The sequence below is a fragment of the Lycorma delicatula genome, chromosome 1 (genome assembly GCF_047948215.1).
Source record: "Lycorma delicatula isolate Av1 chromosome 1, ASM4794821v1, whole genome shotgun sequence".
In the NCBI taxonomy this organism is placed as follows: Eukaryota; Metazoa; Arthropoda; class Insecta; order Hemiptera; family Fulgoridae; genus Lycorma; species Lycorma delicatula.
In genome coordinates, this window is record NC_134455.1 from 253,709,792 (window position 1) to 253,727,309 (window position 17,518).

Sequence of the window (17,518 nt, forward strand, 5' to 3'; positions counted from 1 at the left end):
GACTGGTGTTTCTTTTGTGGCTTTCTTGCCTGAGTTACTAACACCCAGGAATGCAGTAAAAGCTAACAGGTGTGTTTACAAAAAGAATGACAGTCGCATGGACCCTGGAAATTACAGGATGTTCTTTTTAACGTAGTGCCGATTAATTCTTGTGCACTAAATGATGTCCACTAGTGAAAAATTAAATGCTATCAACTGTTTTACTAATTAGCACTGACCATTCCCATACTATTAGATGGTTGAAACAAATGACCTAGATCCAAACTTATTGACGGAATCCTCACATAACTTAAGTCCATTAGTGTACATTACTATAGCTCAATTAATTATGTTTCAAAAACCACAGTGTAATTCACAGTAACTGCGCAAATTGTCTGTAGTAATTAATATCAAACACATAAATAACAATGTTTACGACCTAAGAAATGTAATTATTAACCACTCAGTAACATTATTACCAAAGAAAAACGAAAAGGAAAATTACAAAAAACGCATCTCTTCAGGACCGATTTTCTTTTTTTCTGTATTTATAAAATAAAAACTGAACATTGAAAAGAAATATAAACTCGATATAAATAGTCAAAATTAAAAACAAAATTTTAGCTTCCAATACTATTTTCATTGCATTACATTATAATAGTTTAATTTAGTCCCTTTAATCCAAATTACTTAAACTCACTATTTGTATTTGTACCCGGTTTGAAAATGTAAGAAGAGGCGGTCCATGAAGAGAATTTAAATAGCGTAGACTTTGAAACTAATCAATAATTTCAATATTGGCGCCAGAATGAACTTATGTACATGTTTGTTTTCAATATGCATAAAATTAAACGAAAGCAATGATGATTAAAGCAATGATAAATGAGAGCAATATTAGGACTTGCTTCGCTCACCCGACCCTCTTGCCAGGAGCCTTTGCTCCCTGGACCTCCGACACGTTCGTTATCCTTATGGTTGTGAGAATATTAAATACTTACAGATATTCATTAAGGAAAAGAAATTAATCATTTTACTTCATTATATTTCTGTTGCCATGATGATAGCATGATGATGGTTTTTTATTTCTTAATACTTTTACTTTTTTTTTTTATGTATCGCATAGCGGTATTCTTTATTAATTTCCCTACAATATATTGATGATAAAATTTGAAACGCATAAATAGTTTTAGACATAATTACTTTTTATAAAGGAATTTGCGTTCTTTTGTTATTTTGTTTAAAAGCATCGCTAGAATTAAAATAAATAAATAATCAAAAATAAAGTTGGAATTCGTAACTATTATTTTACACTGTAATTATTTACAGCTTAAAATGCACGGACTTATTATACTTAACCGTTTGGGTGTTCAATTAGTAGTTTACAGATAAAGAATTGAAAGATATATGAGTTGGGCGGCAGTCGAGTGGGAGGTGGTATTTAAACGTGTAGAAACGAAATATGGGATAGTGCACACTGTTGAACAGGCCCCCTGCAGACATGGCCCATCTCTCGTTCCGATCTCTGTTCCTCCTCCTAGTGCCGTATTATTTGTATTTAGAAAATCCTATTTACGTAAATGCACTTAACATCGAATTGGAAGCGGGTAAAGTTTTCGATTATTTTGTTGAAAATACAAGAAATTTAAGATTTTTTGACGAATTACAAAATATTAAATCGGCAAAAAACGGAAATAAAACGGATTTTGCTACGATGAATATTAACAATCCTTCTTTTAGCAGCGGATTCCCGAACGAGAAAATACATTCATATCAACGAAACGAAAACGAATTTAATATTATAAATCTTTTGAAAAATATGAACGACAGAGATCTTCTTTATAAAACTTCAACTCAAATCGAAGGTTTAAAATTAAATAGTATGAAGAATAAAAGTACTAAAGAAGAAAATCTAGAAGAATTCGGTAGGGAATTATTAGATGAAGGTCAGTGCTTTTTTAAATTTAAATTTTACATTATTTATGTAGGTTATTAATTTAAAAATTGTCTGTTAACTGGAATATATTTTCTAAACTCTTTTTTTTTTAAATTACAAATCTAACAGTTTAACAATCAAATTCAAGCAATTAATTTACTTATAAAGTAACGATTATTCTAAGCATGTTAATATTATTTATTTCTATTCTGCAAGTTACATAGGATGCTTAAAATTTACAACACGTGTGTATTAATGAAGGCTATAATTTGGTAGAACAGACCATTACACAAATATTTTATTGAGTTATTCTTTCTTTTGAATCTCTGAAAATTATAGATAATTCGTTTTTAACAGCAACAACCCGATAAATAATTCATTGTATGATTTATATTAAATTATTTATTTATTCACGTAGGATCTAGAGTCTGAATTCCTGTCACACTTATTTATTTATTTGATTATGAGATGGATTTTGCAGCATGTAAAAAATCCCAGACCTCACTGGATTTTATTTATGATAAATAAAACATCCATTCATTTAATAATTTAATATTCTATTTATAATAGTTTTTAATTAAAATGTTGAAATTCTCATTTAAATATATACTATATGTTTATATATATGTACAGAATGAATCAAGAGCAAAGTGAAATAATTTGGGAACTGATTAAGGAGCTTGAAATAAGTAAAAAACTGGATACAAATATTTGTTCAATACTTTAATTTTTTTAAATATTGAAATAATGAAATTTTTAAGTCTTTATATATATAGAATAAAATTAATGCTTTCTTACGTTTTCTGACCTGAAAAATCAAACAAAACAGGTCCCATAACTGTTCCTGGTATACAACCTAAAACAGAAAAATTCGGAGACGAAATCACGCTTTTTAGGTTTGAACACAATAACCTTGATAAATGACTAATAATTGCGTAAATCTTATTATCAAAACTTGCGAAGGATTTTTTACTTCTGAGAAAACTAAAGTAACAAAGACTATTAAAAAAAAAAAAATATTAATTAAAATATAACAGAACAATACTTAACAGAAAAATGTTACGGCCGAAATTTTTCGTAAGCCGTAATTCAATAACACAATGTTTTTGGACATATGTTTGTATGGACTTTTTTCCTTATTTCAGGTTCTAAAATTACTTCCCAAATTATTTCCCTTTCCTCCTGAATCACTCTTTATATAGTTAAAATACCTAAATTATTTTAAAAAATCCAGTAAATTTAGATACATCTCGTGATACACTGATAAATGATATAACTGTTTTCTAAGTAACATAAATTATTATATTACAAACACTCGTACTTATTGCAGTCCAACTACTAACTGATTACAGCTATCTTTCTTCTACATAATTCTTCGTGATAGTAAGAAAATAATTATTTTACCGTGTGAAAAATAACAGGAATAACCAAAATTCGAACCCGGGAATTACCAGAGAAAGCACAGACCTATATTTAGCCACAAAAACCGAAATAATACGTTTTTGTTGAGATTATGAACATCATTGTTGAGATGATGCTTTGTTCATTTTGCCCTACGAGAATGGAAATTTATATTGTATGAAAAATGCCATGCCTGACCGAGATTCGGAACCAAGACCTCCGGATGACCATCACTCCGCAGGTTTCCGTGGCGGAGTGATATCGTCTTACAAAGACCAACACCTGATTTTTATAAAAATAATAATTTTATATTATTGTTTAATGACGTGTAATTTTTAATGCTTAAATTGAACGAAAATATTTAAGACAGATGAATCAAAATATTTTGTAATATTATAATTACTAAGAAATTTCACTGCTAAATACGTATGTTAGGCTCATAACCTGATTTTATCATAATTTTTTATCTATAAAATGGCTAACGTTAGTTGAAATGTATTAAAAAAGGTGGTGGTGTCGCTGAATTTGTTCTTTCAGTTATTAGGAATATAACAGACAAAATTAACTCTTTTTACCTTTCTTATTCATCATCCAACTTATAATTTATTTACTTTATTATTTACTGATAACTTTGTTATATTAATTTTGTAATAATCATTAAACTAAATCTTTTTTATTCCGCGATATTAATGTTGATTTTTCTATATTATTTTATTTGAAAATGAAGACCGACACCTGATTTTTATATAGTTTTCTTTTCTGATTTTATGAAAATAAATAATGGGAAGCCAAGCTGTGAATCGAATCCTTCATGTTCTTCATTACTTCTATCACCTACAGCCTTAATTACAAAAATTAATCAGTTTGGTCATCATAACTGTTACATATATATCTGAATCTATAAGTAAATGGAAAATATTTTTTAATAAATATTTTTTTTATATAAAAATTTGGTTATTTTTTAATTAAAAACGAGAAAATAATTTGCTCTTATTATTATGTTAATAATATAAACCTATTTTCCTATTTATAAAATGTACTAATATGACCGTGGGATTTTTCAGATTTAAAATTAAGTGCCAAAAAGTATGTCCCTGGGAGAAATACGTGTGAAAAAATGTAATATAAAATTTTATATCCAACTTTTATTCGTATGTTACCGAAAGATTTTCGCTAAGTTATAGTTCGATATTGCAAAAAAATTTTGATATTCAACAAAAAGTATGAATTGTTCCTGGCATAATTTATATTATTATTTGTATTAAATAAAAAATATAAACTATTAAAAATTATATAAATAAATTTTGGCCTTATTACTTACTGCTGCAAAGAAAAAATCTATTTTCTATATATAATGAAGAAATAACTGAATTATGTACTAGTACCTTATTAACATTTACTTTTTATTTCTATGAACAGATCTTATAACTTGGCTTCTTAACCTGCAGATAATACACCTGCGTCCTTCTTTTTATATCATACTTTACTGCTTAATAACTGACATTAATAATCGCAACATATAGCAAATAAATAACAATATATAATTAATATATACTAATTTATAGGTATTAACTAATTTAATATATTTATTATTTAATTTAATTAATTTAATTAATAAAGTTAATCTATTAATTTATAAATAAAATTTATTTAGGATTTTAAATTGTTTTCAATCCGAGAATTGCGTGAAAAAACTTTGCACTCAAATATTGTACTTTTTTAGCGTTAAGTTATCAAATAATTGAGGTTGCTGAAGGAAGATATTGGATGTATGTTTATTTATGAATAGATTTGGTATGTAATAGCAAATGATAGATAAAATATAGTAATCAATCAAAGTATTGTTACAAAATGATCGGCAACTTATACAAAGAATGAATGAATGAACATTCGAGTTTGTACTTACAGTATAATTACAATCTTAGAACTTTATAGAGATAAAACCTTACTATATTTGTCGATTCAATATTGGATTCAATATTTAGACAATCTAATAAAATTGAACAATATTTTCTCACAAAAAGTCATCTAAAAAATGAACCAGTCAAAATGACTGTTCAAAGGAATTTATTCGATAAACGGCCGAAATAGCGAGTACTAATTGTTGTTTAATATCAACGAGCTTTCAAATCGTTATGTCAAATTACACAAACATTCCTTTTATTAAAAAATAAATACTGCAGATACTTTTGAAAATAAATCCAAATGGACAAAATCATATAATTACTTATTATGAAGAAAAAAACCTGAAATAAGTAACGCTTTATGGTAGACTGAAGGATAAAAAGAGCTTGACAACAAAAATCTATTTCTAAGAGCATTAATAATAATATTTATTTATTTTTTAATATCTCAAATTATAACTTTTTATCAATTAGCATAAAAGGCCGATACATAGCAACATGTTTTTTTAGAAAATGCGTTTTTTTTGATCGCTTGACGATTTCTTTTGCCATAAATTAATTGATTTTTAAACTTTTGATGATAATGTTTGTCATCATCAAAATCGAAAGAATTTTAATTAAATATTCAACCAATTCTGATTTAGATTGTAAAAGATTACTACTCACACCTCAACCAAACTTTGAGGCGACGTAAATGGAATTATTATACAATAGTGCACAATTTGTTGCATAATTATTTTATTTTTAATTTCTATTTTCTTTTGTCCATGATGATCAGCGATGTAATTAATTTCAAATTTTAATGAACCATATCATGTAATAAAAACTTTTATCTACGACTTACTCTAAAGAGTTTTCAATTGATTTTAAAAATTATTTAAAAACAATGTTTTATTTTTTTTTGGGAGTTTAGTTTGTGGAAATAAAAGATAATTCAACGTAAGGTAGAACAAGTGGAATTTTTTATGTCCAATGAAATGTGTTACTTTTTTATAAATTAATGAAAAATTTTATATTTGTAATTAATTCGTCAAACTTTGTGTAACAAAAAGACATATAGTGGGAAAATGAAAAATTTAATCGTCGATTTCACACTTTTCCTGATGTTGTACTATTTGCAACCAGTTTTAACACAAGGTAAATGTTGATATAAATAACAATAATAAAAATTCTAATTTATATTAATATACAAATAATAAAATTATTATTTATTAATAAAATTGTTTTTTTTTTGTATAAAATAATTTGAGGGATAAAATGTTCCCAAAGGAATAACAAAATTAAACTACTATGATTTATGAACGATCTCTTAGCTATGTAATAGACCAATCGTAAATTATTAAATGGTAATATATTTATTAATAATATTAATGATAATAACAACTATTATTATTATTATTATTATTATTATTATTATTATTATTATTGTTGTTGTTGATGCTATTTTAAATGATATTACGATGTAATTTACTGTTACTTTTAACGTAAACAGAAATAAAAATATATATATAATTAAATGCAAAAGCATGATGCGACATAGATTAATAAATCATCAATTATTATATAGTTTTTATCATTATTATGAAGAGTTTTCTATGACAAATAAAATTTGAAAAAAGTCATAAATGAAATAATTCATTTTTAATATACGAGTATTTTCTATTTCTCAAAGTTTTAACTTAGGCGAAATTTTCGCAGATAAAGAGTTAATAAAAATTATATTTGAAAAATAATATTATTGTTTAATCTAAGACAGAGTAGCAGTTAATTATCAAATTACATGCAATAGTTCAAAAATTTTAAATGAAAAATTAAGCAGCATAAAAGTAACCGGTGATAAACTCTTTGTAAGTGACTAGGCAAAATTTAACTTTTAACAACGTCAGTTCTTAATTCTTTCAAATAATCATTAATTACTTAATCATTTATCAAAATGTTTAGCACATTTCATTTCAAAGAAGAAAGCAATGCTACCACTGTTTATTTTTTCACTCAGGAAATTACATTTTCAATGCTGCAAATGACTCGAAGGTAATGTAATTTAAGCGGCAAACATAAGTGTAATTATTTCAGAAAGTTATAAATTTAAATAAACTCCAATATTTTACATTATATACAAATATTTTTTCATAACTCTTACTTCATGTCATGATAAAACAAAAATTTACAGAGCCTCTACTGAAAAAATAAATGAATTAAAATTTTGTTCTAATACAATTTACATCCAAAGGTTTAACAACTCTTTTTTGAATTTACTGTACTAGGTATTATCTCATACTTAACAAACCTGAGAATCTATTCAAAAATTTTGAAATTATTTTCCCATTTTCTTAGTTCTACTTATATTCCAAATTTTCTGGACTATAATGTTTCTAAATTTTTCTCGTAAAAAAACTTCTTACTGTAAAAGAATCATTCGATTGAAAAGATGGATTTTTTTAAAACATAATTCTTTTAAAAAGTACACGAAAGAATGATTTTTTCGATTTTTTCTGAACTTTTAATGATGCATCTTTTGTTAAAATGAATATGAATCTCTGCTATTCCTTTCTTATTATTATTCTGTCTCTTCCAATCCTTAAACAGATGGTATTTTGCCTCTATCATAGATTAAAAGAGAGGCTTCTCTTTTTATCTAGTGGTTCTTAAACAAAATTGCAACCGTCCAAATGTTGAAAAAGTTCAAAGTAACCAATATCAATTTTTAGATCAGATTTTTAAAAATTCAGTTCTATTAAAAATGTCGTAATTTCTTTCTATTTAATAATTTTACTCAATCTATTTGCTAAAACTATAAAATATATTGTATAAATACGTGTAGAATGGCAACAGTACATCTAAATTTTATACTAAATTCATCGTGGGTTTAATTGGCGTTTAATTTGGTTTAATTGACCTTGACAAAAGGGGATTAATGAAAATTTTTCGTTATTATTTCTACAATGAATATTAAAAATCTTTTTCTTCCATAGCTGGACTATGCGCATCAGTAATAGTAGTTTCACTACTTTCTACAATCAATAATTCCATCGCATAATTAGAAATAATATTACATATCATTCTGCAGATTATCTTTTGAGTGTCTCTTTAGTTATCTCAATTCATCCATCGTTTGCGGTTTTGATATAATTCTACTGTAAATAGTTAACCAGCGTCAGGACTGACCAGCCACTCTAGTGCTCTGGTTATATTGCTCAAGTCGTATAATGATGAATATATAACATCTCCATAAGTATTATATTTTGTTTCAATATATTTTATATTTAAAATGAGTTGTTTTTGTTAGATTGTGTTTAAACATACATCAGTGTTTTATGTGTGATACCGCAGTTTTGTATTATACGTTTTTCGTAAAGAGCTTAAAAACGGAGAACGATTAGATCGAGGCAAAACCATCAGAGTTAAATAATTTAAACGGTTTCAGCTGTTTGTTCGTCTCTTTATCAGGACGAAATTATAGTCACATCGGGCGAATTAATAGTCTCTTACAGAAAACAACTCGGTTACTTGAATATCGTAGTCTAGAAAAATATGAACAAAAACCCAAGGGGTTGTTGAAGTTTTATTTTGTCCCTCAGCAGCATCTGACAAGATTATTTTTTTACATTCAGAAAATCTCTTTATTTTATTCTGTAACTATTATTTAAAAATAAAACCGCTGTATCTGGAATTTTTTTTGACATAAATTCCACAATACACAAATATAATAAAAATTATCGTTACGAACGTGTATTTCGTATATTAATACTAGTAACAACACTAGTCTTTTATAAAACTGTCTTGTGCAGTTTGTGGAACGGGGAAATTTTGAGCATAGTCTAATTCTACAAATAAGACAGTAGGCTTTTCTTTGCATTTTAAATAAAATTTCCTTTTCAAATCAACATGAGCTTTAAATATATACTTATGAATTCGGCAAACCTTCCTGTCTTGGATTATTTACCAAATTCTTTCAGATCGAACACAAAAATTATAGACACATTTAGGTTTCTTTAAGCTAAAATTACAGAGGTTATGGAAGATTTCTCAATAAGTTTTTCAAGAAATTAGGTTAAAGTTTTTAAAAGACAGTCTTCTTTTTTGCCAACCATAGTGTCGTTATTTTTTTAGATGTGGCTTTTAAATACTTAATATTCAAATCCCACATTGCAAAGATTTTATGCGGCCTTTAAGATTCGAACCTCTTCTTTTAATGAAATTATTATCACTAGATATTATCTTCTGCTGAATTAGACGAATTCTTTTACAAGTCACCTGAAAAACATCATTAATAATGAATGCTCTACATAATATCTAATAAACCATCCTTTTTTAAAAAGAAAATCCTAAAAAAGAAAAAAACATATTTATGTTTCGGATTCATAGCCCTTTATTTAAGTTTTTATCACCGATAAGTTTTATGCAGCTAGCAAGAAATGAATCTTATAGACTTTTAGTTTTATTGTTAAAAATGTCTAATTGTTCCTCAAATTCAAATTTTTCAAAACAGTTTTATTGAAGCACTTAGAAACAATAATAAATTCCTTTTCATTTTACTTATTAACACTGGAACTAGTATAAGATTAGTCAGAAAGTATTTTCTTTTTATGTATATCCATTTCCTCCCAACAGATTTACGTTTAAAAATATTCCTTTTTGAGCTTTATTTGTTGATATTTTAATACGTTCAATACACAAAATAACTCAAGTAATACACAAATAACCACGCTTTAACAATCAATTATCTAATCTCAAAATAGTAACAAAAGTTGTTCTTTGGATAAAAGATCTATAAAAACCAGCATACTTGTTGTCAAAATTGGAGGAAAACCCACACTTCTTTCTAAAGTTCATATACAGAACCAATTTTTTGGTGGAAATATAATTTTAAGTATAGCGGTTCATTTAAGATATTCTGATGTAAAAGGACCTATAATACTGACTCCTTTTTCCTTCGAACATATTTTTTAAAGAATACCGTATGGTGCTTTTAAAAATGTCGAGTTCTTCATTAGTTTATTATGCTGAAATATTTGAATCTTCAATAACAGCTTGCGGAACCTAGGTACTTTTAGTCAATTGCACACATACGCACGCGCGCAAACACACACGCGCACACACATAAATACTGTTACAAATTAAAAATAATAATAATTAATTTTACAAATAATATAGATACAGATTGATAACTTAATAAGTTTTACTTAAAACACAAACCACTTCACCTTCCTGTTGGGAATAAATCCGAGATTTCTGGATTTATAATTAATTGCAAACATGTTTCGCTTATTAAGCATAAGATATAATGCGGAAAAAAATGAACTTAGTATAATTTATCAGAATGTTAAGGGTGACCAAACAATGGCTGATGAATTATAGTACGTGTTACTGCTCGCCGTTACGATATTATTGCTGTTACCAAATCAGCGCTGGATGATTCCTCTTAAACTCTGATTACTTTCCTAATTGTTGTACTGTTTACAGAGCTGATGCTGATTATTTGAAGTCAAATAAGAATTTTGGACACGATTCTCTCTTGGTGTTCGCTCTTCTTTTGTATCTTTTAGACGCCCAGATTTGGAAAGTCATCTCGAATGTGTCAGAACTGAAATTCATTTGAAAGATGATGTCAATATACTGCTAAACAATCATTATTTTAGCCCTGACACAGATTCTGAGTCTATTTCAAAATATTTTAAGAGCTCAGCAGTTATAGTTGTTATTAGCGTTTACTATATTATTGGAGATTTTAATGCTCATAATGTTAAGTGACATGACAGACCCAATTTTCCTAACGCCTTTCACTACGCTAAAATGTAGGAGTTCTTGTAATCGTCCATTCTATTTAATTTTACGGATGACGTTAATTTTCAGCAAAATAACTTTCATTTATCTAGAGGTAGATCATCAGTTTTGGATGTTCTGTTTTGCAACGACCTAAATGTTCAATTCTAGGCTGACTGTCTTATTTCCTAACATTCCACTAGATCCACTTTCTATAAACATTTTTGTGGATGAAGTTGTATTGTATAGGGGTGCAAATAAAAATCTAATTTTCGTAAAGGTGACTGACTATTTAGGCTTATTTAACTTCACGTAACTGGAATAATATTTGTATATATATATTCAATAAAGCTAGTTATATAGCCTTATTTTTAATAACTTCTACATCCTTGTATCAGTAAACACATCCCACCATATCAGTGTAGGCATATAGATTTGCAATCATGATTTTCTTGTAATGTTATTAAATATTTTAAACAAAAACAATTTTTTCAACTGAAATTTTAAAAATATTAGTCCCTAGGCTATTCCTTAACGTACCTACAAGCCATACTCAACTCTTATATATCTTAAAGCGTCTGTATGCTGCGTTAATTTTTCCTTCAATAAAATAAATAAGAAACTGTTAAATTTAAAATTGGTTAAAGCGATGTCCTGGTAATATCTAAAACCATTAAAATCGTCATAAATGAAGATATTTTTTAAAAAATATTAAAATCTATTTAAAATTATGTAAGATCCACTTTCAGTTAAAATAAATTAAAGATATAAAGTTAAATCCTTAAATTATCATTAAAATCCGGTTAAAAGTTTAATTAATTTCTGTTAAAACAAATAACCTTAATTCATTTAGTAATTTTACTTTTCAAATTTAAAAAGTCTACGGCTTGCAGCTGATAAGCAAGAAACGTGTATCTATATAACGGTATAGCATAGCTTTAACATTTTCAAAAAAACTATAAAAATATCAAAAATTTCCTCTATATATACGTAGGTTAATAGATAATTAATTTTCTGGACCATAATGAAGAGACTGGAAGAAGAAAATTAAATTATTACTTATTATCTTTCCGTGGAACAGTGGGAGAAAGACCTCCTACTAAAAAAAGAAGATACAAGATAGATTCATGAATATAAGATTCACAGAAAATGATGCCCGGCCTCTCGATCTGATTTTTGTATATATTTTGACCAACAGTTTCATGATTCCTGCTAAACTGCAGCGTCATTTTAAGGTAAATCATCCCTAGTAAGATAAACAATCAGTATTTTTTTCAAGAAGAAATACAACGAAAATTTGACCTCACGGAAACCTATGACAATAATGAAAAATTATTGGAAGCTTCCTACATAACAAGTTACCATTTAGCTCGATCAAGTGACGCTAATTCCGTTGCAAAGACTCTTATTAAACCTTTACGGTCGATATTGACAAGTGTTTGGTTGATTAAGAAGCTATTAAGTTAATCACCAGCATTCTTCTGTCAAATAACATCGTTACTAGAAGAATAAGCTACATGGATGACGTGAAAGAAAAGTTTAACAGTTGAATCAGGCAAACTAAATCGCATACAAGGATAAATTGAATGGCGTTGCCGAGTTGGTCTTTTAATGGTATTAGTTGTTCATGTTTACTCACAAAGGTATAAAGTAGACTTTCTTCTTTCACACCACGTTCTGATGGATACACTCGAAATTATTGAATTTATGACGAAGTTTTATGAGAACTTCATAAAAAAAAGCTATTTCAGGTACTGGCAAATTGAATATGACTAACAGATGGAGTGGCAACATAATGATGGCACTAGAAGCTGAAGTGACAACATAAATTACTTGGATAAGTGATAAAGCCTAAGGTGGCTGGTTTAAACTTCGCACTGTAATGGAATGTGGGAATGTGTATTTGATGAAACCGCTTACATGTTTGTTTAATAATATATTTTTAAGTGTTGCTATTCCAGAACAATGAAAAAAAACAAGTAATATTGTAACTTATGAGAGGAAGAAGAATAGAAAATTATAAATCTATCACACGAAGTCTCATAAAGTTTTTGATAACATAATTAATGTAAGATTTGTGACGACAATTTACAAAAATCATCCCACTGAAAAAGCGGGTTCCCGTTCAACCTTTTCTAAAGTTGATCATTTACGAACACTGATTCAAGTAATAGAAAAATTCTCAGAATATAGCATAGAAATTTGTTTTGATTTTTTAGATAAAAAACGTTTAATTCAGTAAGACAAACGGTTGCGGAGATCACTGGAGATGAAATGTATTGGTGATCTGTGAAATGGTGTAATTTAGACAATTTATAGAGCACGTAGATATCTCCTTGAAAAAGGAGAGTCGCTTATTTAGAACTACAAAAGGATTACAGTAGATACGAACTCTTCACCAGGTGCTTTTCATTTATCTAATAAATAGAATTTTTTTGGCATTAAATTGTGAAGGAGTTGGAATAAGAGCAAATAGTAGGATGCTGAACAATCTACAGTTCGCAGATCATGTAGGGTTGATCTTAGAGTCGGCTGAATAATTATAGCAAATCCTTACTTTATAAATAAATAAAATGTTCAAAGAAATGTACGATAGGTAGTTAGGAACTATTTTGAAGAGGCAAAGATTATAAGTAATTCAATTCCGGTTATGATAAAAATCGTGGGGAGAGTTTTAGAATACTCGAATGAATTTTTATAGTTGAGGCAAATTTTATCTTTTGGGAACCGTTGAAAATTCGATTTAACAAGCAGAATAAACATTAGATTAATGAGAAATACTGGGCATAAGACAATTTTTGAAGGACAGGTAGATACTCGTAAATCTCAAGCCCAAGAATTTGGGAACTTGTATATATAAAGCTGTATTGTATGGATCCCATGTGTGAGCCACGATAGGTGTGAATGACATTGATAACTACGCAAATGCGGATGTTAAGAAGCATACTTGGATAGACCAGTGAGTTATATGAAAGTCAATAAGAAGATATGAGTAACTAGTCGCAAAAGAATAAATGAAAATGAGCGTGATATATGGATGGATTGGTTGACGATAGACAGGCCAATTTGGTAACAGAAAAGATTTTAGAGATGGAGAAGGAAACGAGGTTACAGCTACAAAATGGTAGATTTGTTTGTGAAGAAGGCGAAGGGCACTTGCTGTACAGTGGCAATAAACAGAAAATGACGGAAGACATAGGTTTTTCATTAAAAGTGTGTTTTTTCTTTCTTAGTTTTTAGTTAGGTAATATTATTGAGGACTGAGTCAACATTAATTGATTTTGTTGGTAAAATTCTAATATTTTGCTTAATTTTATTTATTAGCGAATAATAAAGTTTAATTTTCAACTTATTCGGAAAGTCGGTATTTGTCCACGCTTACCTCCTTAGGGAGTGGCTTTGCCTAACTTATGAAACCCAATATTTCTATTATTATTTTTATTTATGTTAAATTAATAAGAATAAACAAATTTCAATAAATAAAGTTGAAATTTATGATGTCATTATAAATCATAGATATGTCATAAATTTTTCCTCTACGAATTTTTATTATTATTATTATTATTATACAAATATAATTTTTTACAGGGAGAAAAGTAAAAACCAAAAAGTTACTGATGAAAATGTTATTGGGACTGAAAGTACTAACTGTTGGTGTAATCTTACCCCTGGTTTTGGGGATTGCTCTCTTCGCTTCATGGAAAGGTATCACTGTCAGTCTTATGGCTCTACTCTTGGCAGGAATTGTTTCTATCAAAAACGTTTTGTCCAGTGAGTATGTCCAGTGAGTTTTTACTATTTAATAATTTTTTTTTTTTTTTTTATTATTATAAATTTTTTTAATTATGCTAGAATTTTACAGCCATTATTTTTTCAAACAAAAGAAAAAATGGAATTCCTTTTAATGATAAAATATTACAAAACCAAGTTTCTTTTCAGTACGGATCCCTTAGTTTTTACGGGAAAAAATACCCAAAAAAATACATTTTTCTTGTGGATTGATGATAAACAAATAAATGATAAACAAGTCCTGAAAAACTTTCAGTTTTGTCAGGAAATCTAAATAATTTCTATGTTTATTACTGCTTACCTTTATTAGCTTCATTCTTTTATCTTTATCTAGGCAAGTAGTTCTAAACATAGAAATTATAGTGATCTTAATAGAAAAGTTAATAGTACTTGTACCTTAAAATATTAGATTATTACAATTTTGAATCTAAATAATCTTTACTGGTATAACCCATAAAGAAATAAATCTTTATGGGTTCTTTATCTTTATCTCTAAACAGCGTTTTATAACAGAAATTCTTTACCGATTTTGGGAGGCGGTACAAAAATAGTTACGAATGGTTGAGGTACTACCTCAGCTATCCCCTCAGCTGGGATTCGATATTGAATCCTAGCTGGAGACAGCAGCTTTTCAACGTGGCAAAAATATCTATAAAAATAAAGAAGACATCTGTGATTAATTACAATATTAAACAGCATTCTATTTTGTTATATAGAGGTATAATACATTAATTTACATCAAAACCCTTTTACTTTGGTGCGCTTATTATATTTGCCTATATGAGAGGGTACTGATTAAAACAATTATTCGATCAGTAATTATAGATAAGTAATTACACGAAGTTTTGAAATTGTTAACGATTTGATGCCCTGTATGTTCAATAGTAGAAAAACTTCGAGCGAAGATTTGTATGAATGGTTGCATGACATATTTAGTGGTATCAGGTTTTATTTTTATTCTGGAAATGTATAAGTGCAAATATAATTCATCACGAATTCAGTTTACTATCCGGCTTGGGTACCAATCTGTGTTTTAAGTCCTATTAATTTTTTTTGAAAGATTGCACAAAAGAGAGTAAAAAATACGTTGAAGTAGTGTATTCCAATTCGAAAGGAGTAGGAATTACTGAAAATTTTACTAATAACATAGGCTCGGCTTTTAAACCCACTCAAATATGTAAAATAAATGAAATAAAACTACATTGATATATAGAAAAACAATTTATTGAAATAAAACCAAAAAAAGTTTATTTTATTTAACAGCATTAAGTTGTTTAAAAGAGGTTATTAATAAATCTACATTATTGATAACCAACATACTCTAAACGCAGGAATATTCAGTTCGTGGAGCTATTCTTTACATTTTGTTGTGAAAATTATAACTATTTGGAAAAAAGGTGTATTGTTTTTGCCTGCAGCACCCACACAGACGTTCAGTACAATATCACCACCGAATCCAATTACCTTTGCGATCTGATTCTTTAAATAGTAAACGCAGTACGAAATAATTACAGAACTTCTGTGGAAGAAAAGAAATCATCACGGGTAAGATAAAATACACAATGGCAAACGAAATACAATCCTCAGATAAACGAAATGACTCTTGTCTGCACTTCATATTTTCTTTTTCATACAAAAGAATTTATCTATTATAAGAAACCTTACTTCCATCTATAAAATCGCTGCATTTTTTTCTAAGATGTTTGTTTCGATGACGTAAAATGGCTAACATCGTGGATGAAATTCCCATTACTGATGATAGTAATATTTTTATTGCATACAGTGGTAAATTTTTGGACATATATTTGACAATAAATTTTTGTGGAGTGATCAAATTGATTTTGTTGGTATAACGATCAAATATAATTGTGTCCCTGTGAAGAGCTTTCTTTAATCAGTCTCTAGGCTGAACATCCTCGTTAAATATTTATGTAGTATGTCTTCGTACACTCAACTCTACAAAGAGGATTTAAAAGTTATATTAGTAGCCGTAAATGTTTGAAAATGAAAACTTAATATATTCAGTCCAAACAAAAAATAAACAAGAGAAGTGAGTGTGGTTATCATAATATGTATAAATGATGAATTACCGATCTTCAAAAGTACATAATTACAACTAACATACAGAATATTATGAAGTAAAAAATCAAATCAATTAACAGTTTTATTTGTTTTTAGGCAAACCAGAAACTCCTCAGCATGTTATTGTAGCACCTGTACCGTCCCACCATCAACACTGGTGGCGCAAAACTGAAGGGCCGGACCTTCTATCTTGGGAAAATCCCCATGAACTAGCTTACAGTGGACATCGTTAACTTCATCCGTTAATGAAACGGATAAGGAAAGTTACTTATAAAGAAAGATAATTACTTATGTAATAACTATTCTTTTATTTTTTCAGCATACAATAATTGTACGGCGTAATATTTACACTATGTTGTACATCTTTTAAATGTTTTATGTAAAAGTGTTATTTATTTTACAAGTATACTTAAATAAATTTTTGTTTGCAATTTGTATAATAATGTTGATCATAAACATTACTGACGTTTATAAAAAATAATTACATTCCAGTTCAAATAACTGCAGCTCATTGAGGTTTAATAGATTTTGAATGAATTACGTGTTGTAAAAGATAAACAGAACTATAATATTTTAACCAACCGGGTTGATCTAGTAGTGAACGCGTCTTCACAAATCAGCTGATTTCAAAGTCGAGAGTTCCAACGTTCAAATCCTAGTAAAGGCA

At 28.0% G+C, this 17,518-nt stretch overlaps 1 protein-coding gene across 1 annotated transcript; it reads left to right on the forward strand.

The window, feature by feature from the left end:
* The first annotated feature begins 1,465 nt into the window (after positions 1–1,465).
* LOC142318290 (uncharacterized) lies at positions 1,466–17,275 on the forward strand. The gene is made up of 3 exons (XM_075354864.1): positions 1,466–1,922; positions 14,569–14,751; positions 16,948–17,275. Exons 1-3 carry the CDS (start codon positions 1,478–1,480, stop codon positions 17,082–17,084), a joined length of 765 nt encoding a protein of 254 aa, XP_075210979.1. The 5' UTR covers positions 1,466–1,477; the 3' UTR covers positions 17,085–17,275.
* The last annotated feature ends 243 nt before the right edge of the window (positions 17,276–17,518 follow it).

Bases quoted from the DNA above. Each gene is read 5' to 3' on its own strand.
- LOC142318290 (XM_075354864.1), top strand. From the start codon at position 1,478: ATGGCCCATCTCTCGTTCCGATCTCTGTTCCTCCTCCTAGTGCCGTAT. The intron at 1,923-14,568 runs GTCAGTGCTTTT...AATTTTTTACAG, and splicing joins TAGGGAATTATTAGATGAAG to GGAGAAAAGTAAAAACCAAA. The intron at 14,752-16,947 runs GTGAGTATGTCC...ATTTGTTTTTAG, and splicing joins TATCAAAAACGTTTTGTCCA to GCAAACCAGAAACTCCTCAG.